Raw genomic sequence first — 23,455 nt, 5'->3', positions numbered from 1 at the left:
AGCATTTGGCAGTTTTAAACTTTAATGACAAAAACTCTCGGGTATCATTCTAATTTGAAAAGATCCACTGTGTCCCATACTGTGGTACAAATAAGTTTTCTTTCATAAATGCGCTCCCAATAATGGATCCAGTAGCCTGGAGCTGCTGAGTCAAAATAAATGACAAAAATAGTGGAAATATAACTCTGATGGACAGTTCGGGTTCTGGGGTGACCTGCTGGACTTACGTTGGATTCATTGACTATTATTGCTGTCACTAATGACAATTTTTCTAATTTACCACAGCTGCTAGTGTGGCCAGAGCAGTCTCCAGAGGACGTTACTATAGTAACCATCACCCCAGACTACCCCAGTTCACGCCACACAGGGTTGGTCAGCGGCCTCAAGAAATTCACCTGGTACTATGGCTCTACCCTCTGCTTCACAACGCCTGGAGATGGTCCCCGTAGCCCGCCCACTCTGGTGCAGACGCATGAGGACAGTGAGTATTCACACATGCACAGACACAACACATGAGCAACAGCGTGAATAAAGCCAGCAAACAACACAAAGAACTCCCCTGTGAATAATAATAAAAGTGCATTAGCTAGCTCTCCGTTCAGTCCAGCTGTTTTTATCAGTGTGATACACAGCTGTGTACACAATACCCAGCAAACACAATACACCTGCACTCACTGCTTTCTTTCAGGCTCTTAGTTGCCTTTCACTCATTTTTAATTTCTTTGTTCTTAGTTTCCCCGGACGTCTCCCGGTTCCCTTTTATTTATTTATTTTTTTCTCTACGTTGTGTCTTTCTAAAGGGAATTGACTCATATGTTTTCAGGCTTAGTGGTATTTATAGCCCACTGTTCCATGGATAAACATAATAGCTGCAACTCACAGCTACAAGTGCACATGCACACCATCACTCCATCAAATAAACACAATAGCCTATAGGCAGGCAGACGAGCAATTATTACCAACCAGTAATTATTGAGTGGGAAAGGGATATTAGTAGCCATATGTACCGTACACACATACACACATACACAGCAGTGGCCAGTTATTGATTGGTTGCTGGGCGTGTCGGCAGGGTTAACGGTGGGTGTAATTCTTGCTTGATGATAGCTTTTTGCATCCGCCTGTGTGTGTGTTTGTGTGTGTGTGTGTGCACGAGTATGAGTGTATGAGAGTTATTGAATGTCTCAGATGAATAGCTTAATCGCTCTGCAGGGAGAAGGGGTTAGAGAGCGATTGATGAAATGAGAAATGGCAGGGTTGCACCCACCTGTGTGTGTGTGTGTATGTGTGCGTGTCTGTGTGTTGGTCAATGTGATTAGGAAGAGGCTTGTGAAGTCATAGGCCATAGGTAATATGCTGTGTACGACAGAGATGTGTGCTTGTTTGCAATCAAAAATTGCCTGATCCACATCACTGTGCGTGTGTATATGTGTGTTTTGTTTTTCAGCCCCTGGACGTGTTCGCCGTCTAAGCTTCACTGAAATCTTGGACACATCGCTCAGAGTCAGCTGGGCAGAACCTGAAGATAAGAACGGCATCATCACCGGTTAGATCTTTGCAACGTGACAGTAAAATTAAAGGAGCAAAACAAAACTGCAGATAGCCTCTAATAATTTCCCCCCTTTACCCACATTTTTGATGAGATAAGTAATCTTCTCAAATGACCAATCTAAGTGAATTTATAAAAGCATCCCCTCTCTTTATAGTTTCTTCAGTTTCCTCCACTTAGTCTCTTACTGTCCCCCATCTCTAAGAAGACGTTTGTGTGTAACTGATTCATCATCAGCTAATCCTTTCCCTTTGCAGCTTGTCTCCTCTTTTTGTCTCGAACATGCCCTCATCCCACGCCTCCCAACACCCGTGGTCTTGTTTGTGCAGCACATCGCAGAGCTCAAGGCACTTTCCCCCAGATTAATTTAGCCCTACTTCCTCCTTGGCTCTGTTAGTCAATGGGGAACACAACAAGCTGCTGTGAATTAAGCGATAACTCTACATTACACGTTTGTGTCTTTGTGTTGTTGTCCAACATTCATCCAGCACCTCCACCACAGGACCACAACCCGACAGCACAGGGAGCAGTGGCTTTCCAGTCAGCATACACACTCAGAGGAGTGAGAAAATGGGTATTCAATCAAGGTCACCTTGCACATTTACTCTTTTCTCCTCAACCTGCTTTTCATCCAGCACCTGGTGAGCAGGGAGACAGATGAGGGACCATTCACTCTCTCCGGGGCTTTACACACAAATGGCCCCACTCACACACACATTTGAAGGTGGAGTGTGATGCATGACTGCAAAGATGCGATGGGACAGACAGGATTTTGACTGGAGTTACCCCTTCTGTACTCTCCCCTCCTTTATGGCTCTGCACCTCTCATTATTTGTACGTGTGTGCGCTTTTGCACACGTGCTTGTGTGTGTACTTGTGTCTGCTTGTGTCTATATGCGCCTTTATTAACCCAGCGTGTGCGCTACACCCCGCAGGTTACATGCTGTGGTGGGAAGTGCCGAATGTGGAGTCAAGTCGCGAGGAACGCTCCTTGCCCAACTCCACCCTGCAGTACCAGCTGACCGGCCTCACCTCCACCACCGTGTACACAATACAAGTGGCTGCGCTCACTGCTGCAGGACGGGGCGTGGTCACATCCTCCACCATCTCCACCGGGGTCCCACCAGGTACAATAAATAAACGCACCGGTGCCTGTGACAGCGGATGTTAAAAACTGTTTTTCATGTGTGTGTATCTGGGGGTGTGTGTGTCTGTTTGTGTGTGTGGAGCCGAGTAAATATGAGTGATGAGCTGTTGCGATGCCATTGTCTTCCCTCAGACTGATAAGTAGCTGTTACTGTGAATCCATGAATCATCACCCACACAGCGAGCGCACACATCGACAAACACAGTCACACACAAGAGCCGGTCATTTACAGCATCTCAGAGAGTGCTTTATTGTAAGCTGCAATTGTGTGTGTGTGTGTCTGTGTGTTCTGTGCGTTTGGACTTAGGCCAAGTTGCAATCATTATTAGCGCTGATTAACTGCAAATGGCAAAGTGGAAGAAATGCAGCAATGGAAGAGAGAGGGCAAGAGACAATCAAAGAGCAGGACTGAAGAAGGGGGAAAAAGAAGAAGATGGAGGAACATAATGAGGGAAGAACAGAAAACATGAGAAAATCCAATCTCCAAAGAGTCGAAGACCAAAGTGTCTCAGAAATGGACTCAGAGGCGGAAAGCAAAGTGTGGGAGAATGGAGAAAAAAACACAGCTCATACAGCGGGATTTTTGTCCTAACATTTTCTGATTACTAATTTATGAATAAAAGAAGAAAAAGTGAAAGCAAGATGGATACAGACAGTTCAGATTTGGAGGTTATTCATTAATTCATGAAAGCAAAAGACTGAAGGAAAGACGAAGGGCTGAATATTAGGTGGGGGAAAAGAACTAAAGAATGAGCAGCGAGAGAGCGAGAGAGGAAGAGAGAGATCCACAGAGTATAGATTCTTGTCTTGTTTATTTATTCATATATTCATGGAGTTTTGTCATTCATCTGCGCGAGGCAGCTGATATCAACATTTCCACATATAACCCTTACAAGTTTGCTGCGTGCATTTACAGAGCAGAGTTTGCTGATAGCTGTAATTTGTCTTGCGGTGCACACATAAGATAAGATAAGATAAGATAAGATAAGATAAGATAAGATAAGATAAGATAGAACTTTATTAATCCCTCGGGTGGGTTCCTCTGGGAAATTCGACTTCCAAAAAAAGCACAGCAACGACCGAAGTTACAGTTACAGAACTGTTATATATATATATACACACACACACACACACACACACACACACACATATATAAATACAGAGACAAATATAAATAAAATATACAAAGGGGATAAATAGAATAAATAGGAATAAAAAATAAAAATACAAGTGAATTGCACATTTCAAGTGAACCGCACTGTATCCAGACTAAATGATGCCTTGTTTCCACAACGGTTGGACGGTTGTTTTGTTGTCCCATTTCAATGAGGAATCCTCTCAGGTATTCTTCGAAATCTGTCCGATTTACGCCATTTGGCTTAACGCGTCGGCTTTACAAACGTGTATTTTGTTGTGTTCGGCAAACACGGCGCTTGCAACAGAATTGGATGGATTACAGCGGATCACGCCGTCCAGAGGTACCAAGTATTAAGCAAACACAGCCGAGAGAAGTGTTTGAAAAGAGGCTCTAAAGTGCTCGGTCTTGATTGAGTGAGATAATTTAGAAGCAAAGTGGATTGTGATGATTTTTGATTATGCCAATTTCATTAACAGAAACAAGCTGTCACATATTTTATCTGTTAGCTCCTGATTAAAACGAGCGGATTTTCAGACGCCGTCTTCCGAGCCGTTGTCATATGTGCCGCCTGCCAGACCAATGGCAGTTCAATTCAACAGCTGTCAGTGAAGAAGTCTATTCCAAGCTATAAAACGTGTGAGTGTGCGCGTGTGGCATTTGAAAGGTGGAGCTGTAAAAACCTTTAATAGGAATATTTAGTTCTGCTTGAATTGTGCATACAAAACGTATCATTATTCCTCTGTGATTTATTCAAGGTTTTAAAAAAGAAAACTCACCACAGGGAGAAAATAATAGTTGTTTTGTGGTTGTTGTCGGCCAGATTCAGCTCGGCTCTCATTCTGAGTAAGACAGAAGCAACTTTTTAGACTTTTAGTCGGCCGTGTTTTGTTGTCGCTGAACAAACTTGGGCCACATCAGTGATTTTTTATTGTCAGAGAATTTCTTTTGTGCTGTTAGATGAAATAGTTGATTTCCAATTATTCTTTCTTGCAGTTATTGATACTGTCACGCTTTGCTTTCAAGTGTGTAGCATTTGCCAGTTGGGGATGACAATTACTGTCTAATTAGCTTTGCCGAGACAAGTTATCATCACAGCCAAAAGCTTTTTAAAGTTGATGTTTCCACAGTTAATCATTGATATTTTTTGGGGGGGGGAAGAGAAAATAAACAGCAAAACTGAAATCCTTTAGGTTCCAGCTACATTTTGTCAGATAAGCTCTGCAGTTCTGTACTTTGCTGATTGACTGGCTGCTGCTGGAGTGTACAGGTGGGGGTGGTCATCTCCACCAAGTCAGATTCTCACTTTTGTCATTGCCCTCCCACAATACTGTCATAAGAATTCCGCCTATTTTGACATTTAGAGACTTTATATGGGACATATTGAAACCGTCATCTTACCTCCACTGCTGTGCTGTGTCACTGTCTCACTGCATTGTGTTATTGACCTTGGAAATTTGGACTGAATTCTTCTGAGAGAGAAAAAAATGCAGAGATTCTTGTACTTTAGTTAACAACAACCTTTTTAATCATACTTTTGTATGGTCAAACATGGAAACATTAAAAGTACTGGAGGAATTTTTTTGGCTTTCGTACTTGGCAGCATGATTCATGCTTCTTTTTTTCTATCTCACATTAGCCATGTGGCAATTCTCAGACATGTTTTTGTCAGTTATGCCATTTTACATATTTGTATCTGTTTGCAGATAAAAACATTTCAGTGTTAATATATTTTTTATTCTGCTCTTATTTACAATCCAGAATCTTCAATCCTACAATAAGTCTTCTTCCATGCCGTGGACAATTCATTCATTTGTCCATGTGTCCTTTACTGTTTGGACAAAACACAGGTCTCTAACTGGATGTGTATTTATGTGGTTATCGCAGCACCTGCAGTAGGAGGTGTTTTAGTTTTCTTTCCTCAAATCTAAATCCACTGGCCACTTTATTAGTTACACCTTGTTAATACCGGTGGGTTGCCTTCAGAATAAGGTGAACTATTCCTCGGAGATTTTGGGCCATGCTGTGATAGTCTCACAAACTTTTTACAAATTTCTCAGCTCGACATTTGTAATACAAATCTCCTTTTCCACATCATCACATCTCAGGGGTACTCTGTTCAATTGAGTGTGGAGGCCATTTGAGAACAGTGAACTCATTGTTATGTTCAATAAACCAGTTTGAGATGGTTTGAGCTTTGTGACATGGTGTGTTTTCCTGCTGAAATTGCCATCAGAAGATGGGTACGCTGTGGTTAAGTGTGCCAAGAGAATATCCCCCGCCATTGCACCACCACCTGCAGCTGAAACTGTTTATACAAGCAGGATGGAGCCATGCTTTCATGTTGTTTACACCAAATTCACTTTCTGTTCAAATCCTGTTCCTTCCATTGTACACTTTTGCTGATCCAATGCAAATTGTAGCCCCAGTTTTCTGTCTGTAGCTACCAGAACGGGCACCTGGTGTGGTCTTGTTCTGCTGCAACTCGTCTGCTTTAACGTTCGTCGTGTCGTACATTCTTCTGCATACCTTGGTTGTAACAAGTGGTAACAAGTATTTTCTCTTTTTCAGACCATTCTCTTTAAACACTAGAGATCATTCTGTGGGAAAATTGCACATACCAGCCCGTCTGGCACAAACAACCATAGCATATGCAAAGCCACTTAAATCACTTTTCTTTCCTGTTCTGACGCTTGGTTGGAACTCATCAAGTAAACATCTTAACCATGTCTACATGCATAAATGCACTGAGTTGCTGCCATGTGATCGGCTGCCTAAATATTTGTTTTAATGACTAGTCGAAAAGTTATACCTAATGAAATTGCCAGTGAATATTTAAGACATCTTAAAGCCATACACAGACTTCTGTTCTCATTAAAAAGGAACATGTAATAATCTTTTTTTCCAGTAAATGTTTTACATATCTGCATGATTATCAATAATATGCAGCAGTGACAGGTATCTTGCAAGCACTATCTGCATATAGGCTAAAGCACTGTTTTTTCTGTTTTCTATCTGCAGAACTTCCTGGTGCTCCTTCAAACTTAGTCATCTCCAACATCAGCCCTCGGACCGCAACGGTGAGATTTCGACCCGGTCCTGATGGCAAGACTGCCATATCACGGTGGATAGTTGAAGGACAGGTGCGTGTGACTGTGTTTGTGTTGCATGCACACTTTTGTGGTCAGCTCTTATTGACAAATCAAGCAAAAGAGAAACTGTCTTCCATCTGATTACCTTTTCAACAGGTGGTGAAGGATGATGGAAAAGAGGAGGAGTGGAAAGTTGTGTACCAAAAAGACAACCAGCCAGATGCAGACACTCTGGAAATCCCAGACCTCACTCCTTTCACTCAGTACAGGTGAGCAGCAAACACACATATCCCACGCTACCACCTGCACACACACATATAATCAACAGCTTCCTCAAACACATCTCACTCTGCACCAGGTTCTGCTGTATTGCTGGGCTCAGGAGAAGTTAGATAAATCACACAGACACACAGAGAGACAGTTCCATCTGAGACTTTTCTGTTTGTCAGCACCTTCACAGCTGCTGCATGCAGATCCTTATTACCCTCCTGCAACTAGCCAGAGGGAAGGAGAAGGATGAGGACGGGGAGAAAAGAGGTGATCAGAAAGTGGGAAGGGCAGCAGAACACATTAAAGAGAAGACGAGACAAAGGGATTAGAGACGAGGAGAGGAGGAAATGGAGGAGGACAGCGGAGTGTCTGTAATCCCTCCTCAGGGGGAGCTTGTATTTTGTGTATGTGATCAATCGCCATTCTGAACAGCAGCAACTCTTCCCCCTCTCACTCTCTCTCGCTCTTTCCTTCTCCTTCTCTAGCTATTTGTCTGCCTATCTTCTCTATTTATCGGGCAATCTGACCATGCCTTCCTCTTGCTCTCTGTATCTCGGCCTTCATCTGTAATGGGATTGCAGTGTGTGTATGCACGCGCTGTACACTCACAGGGATTATGTTGTCACAGGCGACACCATTGGGACGTTAGATGAAGTGATGCACTTGTCAGTATTTCTTATCCCCTGCTTTAAGTCCCTCTTTACACCCTGCTCTCTATCTCCCAATACAGGGACAAAAACTCAAAGATATAGCCTCTTACACAACCTGCACGCTCCCACGGTTTATCGTTCAAAGCCACACAGAAGCACGGCTTCTTTTAGAAGTTACAAAAGTAACAAATACTCCCTAATGGCTCTGCTTTCTTATGTCACTTTTACTGACTGAATACGTGGCACCATCAGTCAACTAAACAAACTCTGGCGGAGAGTTCCAGATCAAAATACTGAAAGAAATATCATATATATATGAGATGGGACAAATTTGATCTGAGCACAGAAAACTGAAATGGTTGTTAATCTGTGCTCCATTCAGTAAGTTTTGCTTCCTCTTCAGTAAAGTTACATGTGGATGTCTGACATACATTTAAAAAATGTGCAAGTACAGTTTTTTTTGTTTGTTTTCTTGTTTTGATTTGCAGCTGTAGTTTTCTGGGTATGTGTCCCCCAATATTTGGAACTTGTGCATTTGGCCCCCGTCCTCATCTCCAATAAAAGCATAAAGAAAGCAGAGGGTTTGTTTAGGACAGAAACGCTAACATTACTCAGAGAGAAATGCCCCTAACAGAAGGAGGTATCTTTCTCTCACCAATAGAGCTTTTTTATTGGCAAAATATGAATTATGAGTTCATACAACAACTGGACCTTGAGTGGTAAATGTAATTCTCTCTGACACACACTCAGTGTCCAGTGGTCTCAGTCAACCACTCAGCAGCAACTCCTCTATTGCTGTGAGCTTGCAGGCAGCTTGATAAGATTGCAGGATTGGGTCTAATATCAGGACATAAAACAATGTTTTACGAGTTTAGTGTTTTTGCAAAAAACTAAGCAAGGTAAAGTTGCCTGTCCTGGTTTTTATTCAGCTCTAAATGTACCTGATTTATCAGCAGGCTGATATTGCCACGCTGTATTAGCTATTGGCTGATATGTCAGTATCTGTATTTATAATGACTGGTTTAAAAAATAAAGAAAACAGGAGAAACACCCTTCAGCCATGTTATCAGCATTGATGTTGGATGGTTTGTCCACCAGAGGGTGTTGTACAACTTCCCTGCTAGCAACAAGTGTTTGGAATGCCACTAACACAACAACCAGCTGATCCGAATCATTCAGAGCGTAAAGGAGTCATCCCTCGCTGTATCTATAAAACAAGTTAACTTATAAAGTGTACTGTCTAAAATAAATACACAAATGTTAGAGAAATCTGTTTGTTTAGTGTAAGCTACTTTCAGCTGCTCCCTTATTCACAGGGGTTCAACACGGTAGGTTTGATTAGGTAACATTTTTACACTGGATGTCCTTACTGACACAAAGGGATTTGTGGCTCCTTCATTGGGTCAAACTAGGAATCTTTTACTTGTTTGGCAAATGTGTAAACCACTAGCCTTAGGAGCCATTCTGTTTTGTGTGCCAGAAAGAAAAATATATCAGCCGAAGTATCCAAGTATGAGACTTTCAAATCCTCTAATAACAGTACTGCTTTTGAAAATGCCATATCAGTCAGCCTCTACTGATTCCTTAAATTCTTCCCACAGCAGAGATATTTGTATGTCTGATATGTTTTCAATGAAAATTTTGAATATAACCAGAAATTTAGCTGAAGCACATCTGATTTATTAAAATCCATGACAAATCCAAGTAGCGCATGTGCAATTAACCTCCATCTCCCTCGGTGCTCCAACCTAAGCTACACATGTGGTTCCAACAAATGTGGTAAAACGAGTAGACATGCAACAGCAGTCTGGGCAGCTGGGAATTAAACTAGTGACCAGGCACACTAACAGCTCATCTGTCAGGTCACACAGCTAATAGAGGTTTAATAAGCCTGTTTTTGAAAGTCTGTATTCTTGGATCTGCATCTGCTTGATAATTTTCTGGCACCAGACAAACATGTTTGCCCAAAGAAGGAGCACAGCTGAAAGTGTGGTTATATGCTGATTAGGCAGCACAGTTCAATTTGTGTGAACCTTTTTTGGCATGAAATTTCATTTGTGCCTAAATCTGCTTAGACCACATCTTCTCACAGACACAGAGAATTATCATAGAACACAGTCAGACTCTCCAAAATCACAAAACACGTCTCTTAAATGATTTTCCACAGCACTACTACAGCACTTTGATAGCTGCGTAACTGAAAGGATTATTACATATCAATGTAATCCAGGGATTTCCAAAAAAAGTGAGAGAAACAAATGTAATTTTTCAGATGTAGTTGATCAAACTCCTGAAGTTATCTGTACTGTTCGCTGATTTAAACCACCAAGGCTTCATTCATTTTAAACCTCTTGGTATGCAGCAGGAGTGGGTCAGATCTTAATTTCATAGATTCCAAATTCCAGTTTTGTTAAGAGTATAAAAGCACAAATGTAAACAAAGGGATGCTCTGATAGTGGAGGCAGAAGCACCATTGATGGGTTTTATTGGATTATTGTATTCCCCTCTGCTCAGACCAACTGGATGGCAAAAATCAAAAACCTGCTTACTTTATGCACACGTGACGCAGTGTGAATCCTTTCATCCGCAACTTAAAAAACTCACCAGACATTACAATGTGATTTAAATAACATTAACCACATTTTTCCCCTCTGTTGGATAAAGACTGATACTTTTGACACAGACCTGCTCGTGTTTATTGGTCTTTAATGTGCACTCACCAGCCACTTTATTAGGTCCTTCTGTTCAGCTACCCCATAATTGTCACGGTATGGCATGGCACACCGTGGAAGGAGTGGGGAAGGAGGACCCAGGCGCGGTGCTCTATGTACAAACAGTGTTTATTTACAGAGTGAAAACAACGTAACAATAAATCCCCGTGTTCTCCCAGACTCCCGTGTCGTGTCTCCCGTGAATAGTGGGTCCTGGGTTGCTCAGACCCAGGACCCTGACAGTACCCCCCCTCTAAGGGTCGGCTCCCGACGACCCCAAAACAAAAACAAAAACAGCACAACCAACCCAGGGCGGGCGGCGGGGGGTCCAGGACGGAGGGCCAGAACCGATCACTGACGTGGACGCATCGGACGTGGACGGCGAGGAGGCCGCGCCAGACGTGGAGGTCCCTCCGGTCCGCTGACCTCCGGCCGAGCGGGACCCTCGGCCGGCAGCGAGAGCTCCTCCTCAGCCGGCAGCGAGAGCTCCTCCTCCGCTCGCAGCGAGAGCTCCTCCTCCGGCTCGCTGAGCTCCTCAGCTGGCAGAGCGGGCTCCTCCGGCTCGCCGAGCTCCTGCTCGGGCATGCTGAGCTCCACAGCTGGCGGTGCGGGCTCCTCCGGCTCGCTGAGCTCCTGCTCGGGCTCGCTGAGCTCCACAGCTGGCGGTGCGGGCTCCTCCGGCTCGCTGAGCTCCTGCTCGGGCTCGCTGAGCTCCTCCGGCTCACTGAGCTCCTGCTGCAGCTGGACGAAGTCTGAGGTTTCCCGAGCTTGCACTACCCCCCGGGCTTTATGCAGGGTGCAAAGGCAGGCGGAAACTCCCTTGAGCTGGCCGAGGTAGGGGTTTCCCTCCAGGATTGCCTCGATGGCGTTTAATCCCACCACTCTTGCCCTTGTGTTGGTGGTGTGAGTTACCCAGTCCATCAGGCGTTGGACGCGTGTGAGGTCGCTCTCTCCGGACAAGGCCGCTGGAGTGGGTAGTGGAATGGAGGCTGCTGCTGGTGGAGAAGATGGCTGAGCGGGTGATGTGGATGGTGAACAGGATGAAACTGTAAGCGGTGAGGTAGATGTCGCGGGGGATGATTCAGCAGGTGACGGCTGGATCACTAGCCGGGCGATTGGCTGAGGTACAGCGACCAGCTGGGCTGCGCTTTGGCTACCGGCTGGGCAGCTGGCTGTGCCGCAGCTACAGGTGGCTGCTGAGCAGGTAACTGAGCCGAAAGCGGACGGGCAGCTGACCGTATAAACATAGCCCCAGAGTAAACAGTTGAGGTGAGTGACGATGAATTGTCCATATGACTCACCACAGCCGGCTGTTGAGATGTCTGTGGATCTAGCTGCGGTGAGGAATGCTGGCGGCGCGAACGTCGTTTCCGTGTCGGCGTCGGGGCCGGCGTCTCAGGCAGTGAATCCACCAGCTGTCCGAGCTGGTGGGCAGCCTGAGGAGGAGAGTGGAGGTGGAGGGTGGAAAGTAGGAAGTCCAGGACCACTGCATTAAGGGAGTCCACCAGCCAGGGGAATTTAAAAAGCATCTCCTGCAGCCGCCTCTCCACGGCGCGACGCAAACCTTCCGCTGGCTTCTCCCACCACACCTCACATAGGTGGTACACTTCGTCCATAACTTCCCTCCTGAGCCTCTCCTCGGAGACCGCTGGGTCCATTAGAGGCGGGATCATTCTGTCACGGTATGGCATGGCACACCGTGGAAGGAGTGGGGAAGGAGGACCCAGGCGCGGTGCTCTATGTACAAACAGTGTTTATTTACAGAGTGAAAACAACGTAACAATAAATCCCCGTGTTCTCCCAGACTCCCGTGTCGTGTCTCCCGTGAATAGTCCGTGTGCTCTCTGCTCCCGTGTCAGCACCCCCCGGTGCTCGCTGCTCTCCGTGCCCTCCACGCTCTTCCTGCGGGAAACAATAGCGCAGCTGTCAGGACACTCAGAAATGGCAGGCATACACTTTCTGACTAAACTTAGACAGGGTGACTAACGTGGAGTCTCATGCAATGATCCCGCGTCGGTGGGAGCTCCAAGACTCTCTTAAGTAGCTCCCCCGACGAGGCCTGATCAGCAGCAGGTGTGTGGCTTCGGGTGTGGCCAGTCCCCTTGCAGGGCCACACCCTCCAGGCCTGACGCCGCCTATAAACAAGTGCTCAGCCACCCACACACACACACATATACACAAGCACAGGGAAGGGGGAGCAACACCAAAATACACAACAATAATAATAATAATAATAATAATAATATAATACATAACTGCTCAGGGATCCTGGGTTGCTCAGACCCAGGACCCTGACAATAATCTAAATATCTAATCAACCAATCAAATGGCAACAAAACATGACATGTAGAAAGGTCAAGATCACCTGCTGAAGTTCAAACGGAGCATCAGAATGGTGAAGAATGTGATTTAAGTGACTTTGAATGTGCCATGGTTGGGGCAGATGGATTTGTTTGAATAATCAGACACTTTGCGTAAAACAGCAGAATGCCACACTTGAGCCACTCCTGTCAGCTAAAAACAGGAAACTGAAGCTACAACATGCATGATGCTGCTGTGGCACTCAGGTGGTATGATCAGAATTTGGCATAAACAGTGTGAAAGCATGGATACATCCTGCCTTGTGTCATTGGTTCAGGCTGCTGGTCATGGTGTAATGGTGCCCCTCAAACATCACAGCCTACCTGAGGATTGTTGCCAACCTTTATGACCACAATGTACCCATCTATCTAATGTTGTTTTGAGCAGTATAATGAGCCATGTAAACTTGTATCACTGTTCTCAAATGGCCTCCACAGTCACCAGATCTCAATAGAACAGATCACCACCGATGTGCAGCTGACAAATATGCCACAACTGTGTGGTGCTGTCATGTCAATATGGAGCAAAATCTCTGAGGAATGGTTCCAGCAGATCGTTGAATCTATGAAGAGTCAAGGCAGATATGAAGGCAAAAAGGCTCCATGCCAGCACTAGCTGTAGCTAATAAAGTGGCGGAGCGGAGTGGTGGAGAAAAACCACTGAGTCCCAAATAATTGCTTTAGTAATTGTGTGCAAAGCCCAATATTCCTGCAGGTCCAATCACAGTCTGTTCATTCTACTGCTAAGCATGTATGTTTATCCATATCTGTTTTATTTTAAAGGTGCTTCATGAAAATGAACCTCTGTCTTCTATTCCCTGATTTATCTGGGGCTGCTTTTGGAGTGGATGAGATGAGCAGAGGGGCTTGTGATTGGTCATTACCAACTCGTGCCCCTGCTGTTTCTGTATTCTCCTGTTAATAATTGATGCAGCCTCTTTTCCACATTTGGATCAGATTGCACCATCACCTTTGAAAATGAAAACATTTGCCGCTCACACCCAGCTGTGTGATTAGTGAGCCCTAAGAGTCGACAAACAATGACAGTGATGATGTTTAGCAGGTAGAAACTTTACCACGCCACGTCGAGATTTGCTAATTAGTGTTACACTCAGAGGCTGATGGGACTTGAATTGAAAATATTTGAAGAAACGTATTGAACCCGAACACACCCCCACAGCCTGATTGTTATAAATTGCTGTCTCCAAGCCTATTAAGCTCCCCTGATCAATATCATATTATCAGAATTGTCTTTTCTGACTCTGAAAAGCATAAAAGACATTAAACTGCTTTCACTGGCTTTATGTGAAATGAGCTCACCTTGTATACAATGACTATTCCTGTAACTTTGCTTTCTGTTCGCACCAGGTTCAGGATGCAGCAGGTGAACATCGTCGGATCCAGTCCCATGAGCGCCCCCTCTAGGCTGATTAAGACCTTACAGGCTGCCCCAGACACACACCCCTCTGACCTGAGCCTTCTGTCTGCTACACAGACCAGCCTGCGATTCAGCTGGAAGGTACTAACACACATACCAGACACACAGTAAACTGTGAAACCTTCCACCCTGATTCTGCCCCTTTACACTCCTTCAGAGAGGGTTAATTGGGACTGCCTTTGTTTCTTTGCGCTGCATCTCGGTGTCTTTGCTCCCACTTTAGTTCTCGTGTGCATATTTATGTGCACGTGCACTCTGCAGCAGCAGGACTGAACAGGTTGAGTGGTTGACAGGCTGTAATCAGTGTCTCTCCTGGTTATCAGTGCTAACACTAATCTGTCACATTTCCCATTCACCATGTGGACTGCTAGCTGTACAAACTGCAATGTAATTTTCTCCTCACTGTCTTTTCTGTTTTTGCTCTTGTTCCTGCTCTTCATCCCTCTCTCTTTTCCCTCCATCTCTCCTTCACTCCCCCTTCCCCCCTTCTATTATAACATAAATGGAGAGCAGAGTATTTTCCATTTAAGAGTTGGAATGAGAAAAAGAGCCTGTCAAATCAGACACAGACACTGAGGTGCTATGGGCTACCTGTGCAGCATGCTAATGGGATTTTACCTGCATGTTAGCGCCCAGCCTCAGCTATGCTAGGTTTTCTGCTGTAATGGAACCGTCACAATGGTTTTAGCTAAGGCTATTATTCTAAGCTGCATATTAAGGGTAATAAAGCTAATGTGACATTCTGTATTATGGCTCCTAAATGCTAAGCTGAGCTAAATCACCAGGTTATTTAAAATGACTGGGTGTCTCACTTCCTTATCTGTTGCACAGCACAGAGCAAACGCTGTGTACAGTGTTGGTTAAAATCTGCTGCAGACTTATATACTGTGAGCAACCTGAACTTTCTGCTGACATGATCTTAGGACAGTGAGTAATGGTTGTGGAAGTAATGCATGATCAAGGGTGGGTCAGGGGCAGAATGAGATGACAGAAAAAGTGTGGACAGGAGACGAAGAGAGGGTCGCAGGAAATGAAAATGGAAGTTAATGGAAGTGAGTAAAAGAAGATGACAGAGGGTGACTAAGATGGAGAAAAGAAGTAGATGGAGAGAAAAGGATCAGGAGATGGGATGTCAAAGGGAAGAAAATGGTAAAAGGTTTTTTGATGTACTTTGACACAATAACAAAAATAACCATATTCTCGAGTGCTACAAAAATGCCTTTTTTTCACTTGTTCATCATATTGTGGAGAGCCGTTTTCTCAGTCAGCTTGTTACCGTAAGTGACGGGCTCCTACATTTCACAACATGCTCACATTTTCGGTTGTTGGCGATTTCACATTTCAAATAGCTTTCTTCAGTTTCTGACTTGTGATTGCTATGTTGGGGCTTATTTGAAATTTGAGTTTGTCAGATTTTATCAGCACAGCACTTAAAAACACACTTTTACCTAGCAATAAATATTTAACTTTGGAAAGAAATACCTCAAGGGAATTCTGAATGGTTAGAATGGTAGATTTGCTTCTGTGCTTGGGATCATTGTCCTGTTGGACGGAGCTGTTGGTGTCACATTTGACTCTAAAATACTTTGGTATACAGAGGAGTTCGTAGTAACTTAGTAACGACAAGGTGCCGTGTGACGTGTTTGTGCTGATGTGTTGTGTTCTCCAAACATGGCGCTCTGCATTATGGCCATACATCTTCACTTTAAAGTTGTCTGTCTAAAGGACATTGTTCCAGAAGTTTTGTGGTTTGTTCACATGCTTTCAATCCTAACCTGTGCTGCTATGTTCATTTTAATTGCCCCTTGGGGGATAAATAAAGTCTTCTGATTCTGATTCTGATTCTGAGTCTTTCTCCTGGAACCCTTCCAACCAAGAGATACCTGTACAGTCTTTTTCTATTTGTACTGTCATGAGATGTAGCCATTGTTTTTTTATTTAGTAGTATGTTATGAACACCTGAATACTCCAGCCCAGCAAACTGCCAAACCACCTCTCTTTATAGAGGTGCTCACACTTGCTGATGATCAAATACAATACTTATTGTCTGAATTCCTATTAAAGCAGTAAGGACGTATGTTTTTTTTCTAGCACTGCAGAGTCCTTTGAAAACTTTCTCACATTTCCTTTTTTGTTGTATCAGCATGTTAACCATTATTTTTTTAGTCTCTATCCCGTCAGTTAATTGCTGCCGAAATTAATTAACTGCCCTCAAGTAGATTGATGCTCACTTCACAAATTGTTGCACAAATTATTGTGATGCTTCTACAGTTCAGGGCTGTGGCATGCTCACCTGCATTTTTTGAGTCAATATGGGAACAAAAAGCAAAATCAGATGAAAAAAATAAATAAAAGATTTGCTTGGGAGAATGTTGTGAAAACAGCTTCCTCCATGTGATGTGAGTCTGATACTGATTTCTTGCATTCGTGTGTACTTCCATGCACAAGTATGGAGGAATGCAACATGACCTTGGCAACATGACAGGAACAATAAATACAAGTATTTCTCTCTAATCTGCGCCTCTCTTCCTCTCACTGTTTGTTTCCTTCCAGCCTCTTTCAGAATCTGAGTACAACAGCAGTCCAGAGACTGTGGGCTACCGTCTGCGGGTGTCCAAGACAGACGGTCAGGGGGAGAACAGGAATGAGGATGTGAAGGGTACTGGGGGCACCAGTGAGGCCACATTAGAAGGTCTAAATCCCTTTACCCAGTACCAGGTTCAGATACAAGCCCTCAACTCTATAGGACCAGGACCGTGGAGTCAAACTGTCGCAGCACAGACCACAGAATCTGGTATGAACATAGACCTCATTGATCCATCTTTCATCTTTGCAAGCAGAGATCTCTGTAAGATATTGTATTTGCTGGGTATAAGAAGGCAGATGGATGAGGAATAAAGTGCTCCCATTACCTCCCCATGTCTCCTCTCATCCTGCCACCTCTCTGTGCCCTCTACACTCTCCCTCTGTTTCAGCGAGATTAAGATTGATGGAGAGAGGGAGGAGGAGATGATTGAGATAAAATCGAAGATTGGTTCAGAGAGTGAAGTAGCACTGAGCGGTGTGTGTGTGTGTGTGTTTCTCTGTGTGCTCGCTAGTTCCATCTGGATCTCCAGTGAATGTGACTGCCGAGGCAGTGAGTTCCAGCAAGATCCTGCTCATGTGGTCTGCTCTCCCTCAGTCACAGAAGAATGGAGTCATTCTGGGATATAAGGTGAATAAAACCTGCAAGTCGTATCCTGGCATCCCTCCTTGACCTCTTTAGTCCATTATCACTTCCTGCAGCCATCACACACACACACACACACACACACACACACACACACACACACACATATATATATATATATATATATATATATATATATATATATATATATATATATATATATATATATATATATATATATATACATATCTTACAATCTGATATAAGCTAAACATGATGCAACATCCTGTAATTGCTCCAGTTTGTTCTTCCTACTTTAATGCTTTTAAAAGCACCCCGCTGCACTAAGTGTGTTTGGGGGCCATTTGCGTGTAATCACACGCACGCATGTGAGAGAGGCTTTAGTGATTAATACGCTTTCATAAAACAGCAGTTTGTGTGATGTTGTAGTAGAAACAATAGCTGGATTATTCATTCACAAAAACGAACAATAATCCACAAAGGCTGCTGGTTTTGCAATTACTTTATTTTTAATTTAGTACATAAAATGCAGTGTAGGCAAGAAAATGGGATGTTTGTGTGCATATTCGTGGATTGACTGTGCTTTACAGACTCTGCATGAGTATTCAAGTCCAGCCTTTCCACCCACTAAAGATACATAGCCCGCAGTCTATCCACATCTGCCAAATTAAAGCTTTACCCTTTCTCATATTTCCCAAAAAAAAAGCAGACATGTCTGTCTCATTGTGAGCCCCATCGAAGACATACTTGACATAAGCTGCAGGTTTCAGAGAAAGAGCTGGAAGAACAGTGTTGATAGTGAAGTGCAGGGTGCACTCGTTTTCTCATCACTTTTGGCACTGGCAGTCACACCTGTGTGGGTGCACCTGTTTTTCGGGGTAGGGTTTTTTTGGACTCCAAAGCTCACCCTGGAGTGATGTATTTACTCCACTTGCTTTGGCTTTTAAATAAAAAGGAAAACACACAGCAATTGTCTGCATTTTTAAGTTGCCTCTCAAACATTCATCAAAAGAAAAAATAAAATAAAGAAAAATATTTGTGCTAATATAGAAGCAGCTGTGAGTTCACCTCTTAATCTCCACCCAAACACAAGACAGCAGAACAAAGATTTAAAAGGGGGAGAATTTATCCTCAAACCCATGGACATGGTTGTGTTATAAATACATAAATCTGCAAAGGAAAATAGGCTGTGACTGTCTGATATAAACCGGTGCCATCTATTAAAAAAAGGAAAAACGCTGTGTGGAATCCAGGTCATCCACCATGCCCAAAGCACATCACACTCCACATCTGTGTGTTTTCTTGTGCCCTCCTAAGGATCACACTGAGCTGCATGCCTAACATGTTAATAGATGGGAAGTGACTGCCAGCAGCAGCTTTTTAACACCTTCCATGTGCTAGTAGATGCTGAATAGTTGCTGCTGCTTCCTGCTGTGCACTCCTTAAGACTATTTCTGTTTTTAGACACTTGGGTTTAAGGTGACATTTTCCTTCAAATGGTTTTAAGTGTGCGGTATTGATGTTCACGCTCATGAATATTAAAAAAAGAAAAGGCGAAAAACGAAGAACAAAAACAAGAGCGAGCAGCTCCTGACATATTTTTTTTTAAAATCCGAAACTGTAAAAATACAGCGTGCACCGTTTTGTTTTCTTAGTGGCTGGCACTAATGTCATTTTAATTTTAGGATCGTTTTTTGTTGTTTGAGGTGATGAAGCCTGTTTTTCTGTGCCGTTGTCCTCCGTGGCTGTCAAAAACACATCGCTGAGTCACATCGTCGCTCAGGCTCACGCGCTCCATCGTTGACGTTGCTATGATTAGCACTGGCACTGTATTGTGAGTCAGTTCCACGCACACCACTCTAGTGTTAGAAATACTTGCAAGCACACTAAACCAGCAGCTGAAAAACAAATACACTTTGTATGCCTGTGTGAAAAACAAATATTTTTTTTAGAACCGAGAATAACTTTATGTGTTTTTGACCCAGTTATGTGCTGCAAAGCAGATAATGGATGGAACACTAATATTGTGTCACCTTAATAACTTAGAAAATACAGATTTGGGGTCCTTAAAATAATCTCCAGGATGTTTGCTCAGTGCAAACCAGGTAGTGTAAAAACCTTTTGATCACAAACTATAAAAAGTCAAATATATCAGATGTCCAAATTCACCTAAGTAAAGAATCACCTGCAATAGACTGAGACGTGAACACTGATTAAGCATAATGGTGCTTTGTCCTGCACATTTAAACACTGGAAACAAAGCTTTGCCTCGCTGTGACCCTACACAGAGATGCACATCGGTTGTTGTTTTGTTTGTTTTTTTAATTTGCTTTTTTTATGTTCTGCTGTTTTGTAGCCTTAACTGATTATATTTTGGAATTTATTACTTAATTTCTTTAAACTGTGTTGCATTCTGTGCTGTATATAAAAAAAAATAGGATATTATTGTGATTGTTATTCAGATAATTATTGCAGTAGCCTGATGTACATCTAAGATAGGAGTGTTTAGGCTACAGACACTGAACAAAATTGAAACAGACTGCTAGATGTGTTTGTTCATTTCTGTGTATGTTTTTTTTTTCTTTTTTATGAGATATATTTGTTTTGTGCAGGTTTTATACAGCAAGAAAGACTCAGAAGGTCCCCCCAGTGTTCAGGTGGCAGAAGGAGAGGGGAGTGTGTCGCTGCTCCTCGGGGCCCTCCAAAAATACACAGTGTATGTGCTGCAGGTGCTGGCATACACACGTATGGGTGACGGCCCACCCAGCAACCGCATACTGCTAAGAACCAAAGAAGATGGTAGGACCCAGTTTTCTCTTACCCTGTCTAATCACCAGCTTTTTAATATATGTTTTCATATCTTCTATCTTGTAAGTACTAATTCAAGAGCGATGTGTCCAAGTGGGATTTATCACTTACAGACAATCACAAGTAATCACACGCATATAACTGACACACAGCACAAGCAAGTGCAAATAAGACCCAGATCCATAATGCATCAGGAACAAAAAGGTTCAGTTTAAAGCGAATGTCACTGCAACTTCAAAGGAAGTCCCCATGACCAAGAGCACTGTTTTCTCAGTCCTTTAAAATTGACTTCCTGCATTGTAACCAGTTCTGTCTGCCATATACACAGATAAGAGGAAAAATCTGCCATTATGAAGTCTGTGGTCATACAAATTCATCCATCCATAAACCTTCAAAGAGAGTAGTATACTTTTTCTAGATGCTGATCAGATGCCCGTCCAGTAAAAGTAGCAGAAGTCAAGGGTTTCCACACCTGGAGGGAGAGAGATTTGTACTTGTTAGATGGACCTATCAGTGTGAATTTTATATGATAAGATATGATCTGTAATATTGCCTAAATACATATGTGTTCTGAACACTTCAGTTTCAGCCCTTTTAATAGTTATGACATTAGGAAGATTAGACGGCAACTCTTTGCAATTTGAAAATACCATAAAGTTGGATTTTTCTGTGTTTAACACAGCTTAAGAGGAGTTGAACAAGACTGAGCAACATCAAAGGCAGACTGCAGCACTGTCCGTAAGAGCACACAAAATGTATTTTTTTTTAACGTTTGACTTTGTACAGCACCATAGTGGAGTAGGAAACAAAAAATCAACATGGAATTTGAAGTTCAGACTTTCACTTTCAACTCAAGGGATTTAACAAAAGTATTGTAACAGTTTAGGAACTGTTTACTGCTGTTTTGTGGAGTGGAGTTAATTCTAATTGTTGAATTTACTTTTGGTAGAAGCTCACTGGAGCTCTCAGTATGAAATCCAAATCAGATGTTGATTGAGTAGAAAAGCGAGGGAAGCCATCATTAGGCTGAAAAAACAAAATAAATCTACCAAATTTAGAATCTGGTAAAATCTTAAAAAGAGATGCTCTGGCCAACTCAGGGACACCAAAGTCTTGAAAGAAAGTGTTGCATGCAGAATTTCAAAAATAGTGTCATTGTCCAAATACTTATTGACCTAGCTGTATGAAGAAGAGCAGTAGTCCTAATACGCATCCCTGTGGCACACCAACTGCATAAAAAAAAGAAGAAGGTGCACCTGCCTCTGTAGCTGTAGTATGTGGATATTTTGGGCTGTTTGAATCTGGCAAAAATCATAATTAAAGCTGTTTTCTTCAATATTTGGTGAATATTCAACATGATTTGTCGCTGACTTTAGAAAAACAAAACAAAGATTTATTAAACTTTGAAAGTTGTTTGTTTATTAAATAAATAAATAAGTTGGTAGGGGGCACAGATTTATGTGTTTGGGGTTATGGCAAGTCTGTGAATTTGCCTTAAACCCCGAGCTATGAATTTACAAGGTCATAAAGTCATCTGTTGCCATCATGTGAGGTGTGTGGGAAGAGAAAGTGGCAAACACAAACGCAGGCCTTCAAGGGATCTACATGGACAGAAAGGAGAAGTGAGCATTATAAAAGAGTTGCTGTGATCGTGAGACAAAGGAGATCATTCTGATTCTTCTGCAGATTCATCTACAGATACTTTTGTTATAACTTTTACCTCCTACATACAGATTGATTGATTACAAAAGGCCCTCTTTGTGTCATCTTTGCTGCAGCTGAACTAAACAGCGAGTAAGGCATTTTAGAGAAGCATGAAAGAACATAATCAATGATTTCATTAATCACCCAGCCGTGGGTATTTTTCTTCATGTGTTCCACGCCTCTGCATCAACCTGGTAACCACGGCAGACTTTTCAGGGTGGCAGTAACCTGGCCTGTTCTTTTCTGAATCATGAAGTACACTTGGACACTCACACATACGCACAGAAACTCACATCTGCTCACACACACACACACACACAGACTGAAACCCTCATAGACACACTCGCTCTCCTCTATCAAACGGTGTCACGTTTGAAAAGTTTTTCTCATTTCAGGATGAAACAAGAATGAGGAAGTCAATTCCCGGCGATGTATAATGAACCTACACATACACCTACTGTACCCACAAGCACACACACACACACACACACACAGACATACGTTGACATGTATTTGCTGGTGTGGAACATGTGCTTTTATCAGGAACAACGACAGCCCGAGTGAGGCTGAAAGAAATTACATTTTCTGTTTTGTGTCTTTTACAAGTACCTCTTAAAGATGTGTAACAAACTCACTCAATGTATATATTTGTGTGTGTGCGTGTGTCTGTGTGTGTTTTGGCATGTATATGTGGAGAGCATATGCACGAACATCTGTGTGCTATAATGCTAACATATTACAGTATAAGAGCCAGATGCTGAGATACTCTTTTTCTCATTACCGAACTGAAGCACTTCTTTTGAGCCTCTTTTTCCTGCTTTTCTCTTAAATTGTGTATTAATATCTTTTAATTCTGCTGCCAACTCCTTTCTCTATTTTTCTCTCCAGTCCCAGGACCCCCTGTCAGGATGGTGTTTCCAGAAGTTCGATTGTCATCCGTTAGGGTGGTTTGGCAGCCACCTGCATCCCCCAACGGCATCATATTAGGTATAAAAACAAACGCCCACATATACAAGTGAGCAGATATTTGAAAGCAAAATTTAAATCATAATCCATTTTTCATGCTTGTAGCAAATGATTTTGCAGTTTCAGCCACACACGCACACACACACACACACACACACATCTACTGTGACAAGTACAAACTGTAAAATGGAAAAGATTCCCGCTGTCTCTGTATATGTGTCTGTACCTGAAAAAAGACAGCTGTAGGTGCTTAAGGCACCTTTCCTAATAAATATGACCATCTATATATATTTATAAATAAATGTGCAGATTCATGCATTATCACCGTGCGGTGTGAATCGGAAAAATACTCCAGGAGAGGAGGAGAGGTGAAAGAAATGTGTGAGCTGCTGAGCTGGAAAGAGAGAGAACAGAAGGGGAGAGACAGCAGACAGT

General features: G+C 42.9%; 2 protein-coding genes across 3 annotated transcripts in view; one reads left to right on the top strand and one right to left on the bottom strand.

Annotated features, from left to right (window-relative positions):
* LOC146572313 (protein sidekick-1-like) overlaps positions 1–23,455 on the top strand; it is a 282,653-nt gene that overhangs the window by 224,402 nt on the left and 34,796 nt on the right. For both annotated transcript variants that reach the window (XM_085276355.1, XM_085276354.1), the window contains 10 exons: positions 286–481; positions 1,448–1,546; positions 2,485–2,676; positions 6,853–6,974; positions 7,080–7,192; positions 14,283–14,433; positions 16,906–17,146; positions 17,451–17,566; positions 20,155–20,341; positions 22,943–23,041. In XM_085276355.1, the coding sequence (XP_085132481.1) occupies positions 286–481; positions 1,448–1,546; positions 2,485–2,676; positions 6,853–6,974; positions 7,080–7,192; positions 14,283–14,433; positions 16,906–17,146; positions 17,451–17,566; positions 20,155–20,341; positions 22,943–23,041 (1,516 nt within the window). The remainder of the gene's footprint in view (positions 1–285; positions 482–1,447; positions 1,547–2,484; positions 2,677–6,852; positions 6,975–7,079; positions 7,193–14,282; positions 14,434–16,905; positions 17,147–17,450; positions 17,567–20,154; positions 20,342–22,942; positions 23,042–23,455) is intronic.
* On the bottom strand, positions 10,906–12,245 carry LOC146572314 (uncharacterized). Its single transcript, XM_085278407.1, has 2 exons — positions 11,739–12,245; positions 10,906–11,649 (listed from the first exon to the last, which is right to left on the bottom strand). Exons 1-2 carry the CDS (start codon positions 12,243–12,245, stop codon positions 10,906–10,908), a joined length of 1,251 nt encoding a protein of 416 aa, XP_085134533.1.

This window comes from Mchenga conophoros, linkage group LG6 (genome assembly GCF_057382185.1).
Source record: "Mchenga conophoros isolate Kocher_MC1m ecotype Shallow Benthic linkage group LG6, M_conophoros_male_GT1.1, whole genome shotgun sequence".
NCBI lineage: Eukaryota > Metazoa > Chordata > Actinopteri > Cichliformes > Cichlidae > Mchenga > Mchenga conophoros.
This window is presented reverse-complemented; position numbering and strand designations above follow the sequence as displayed.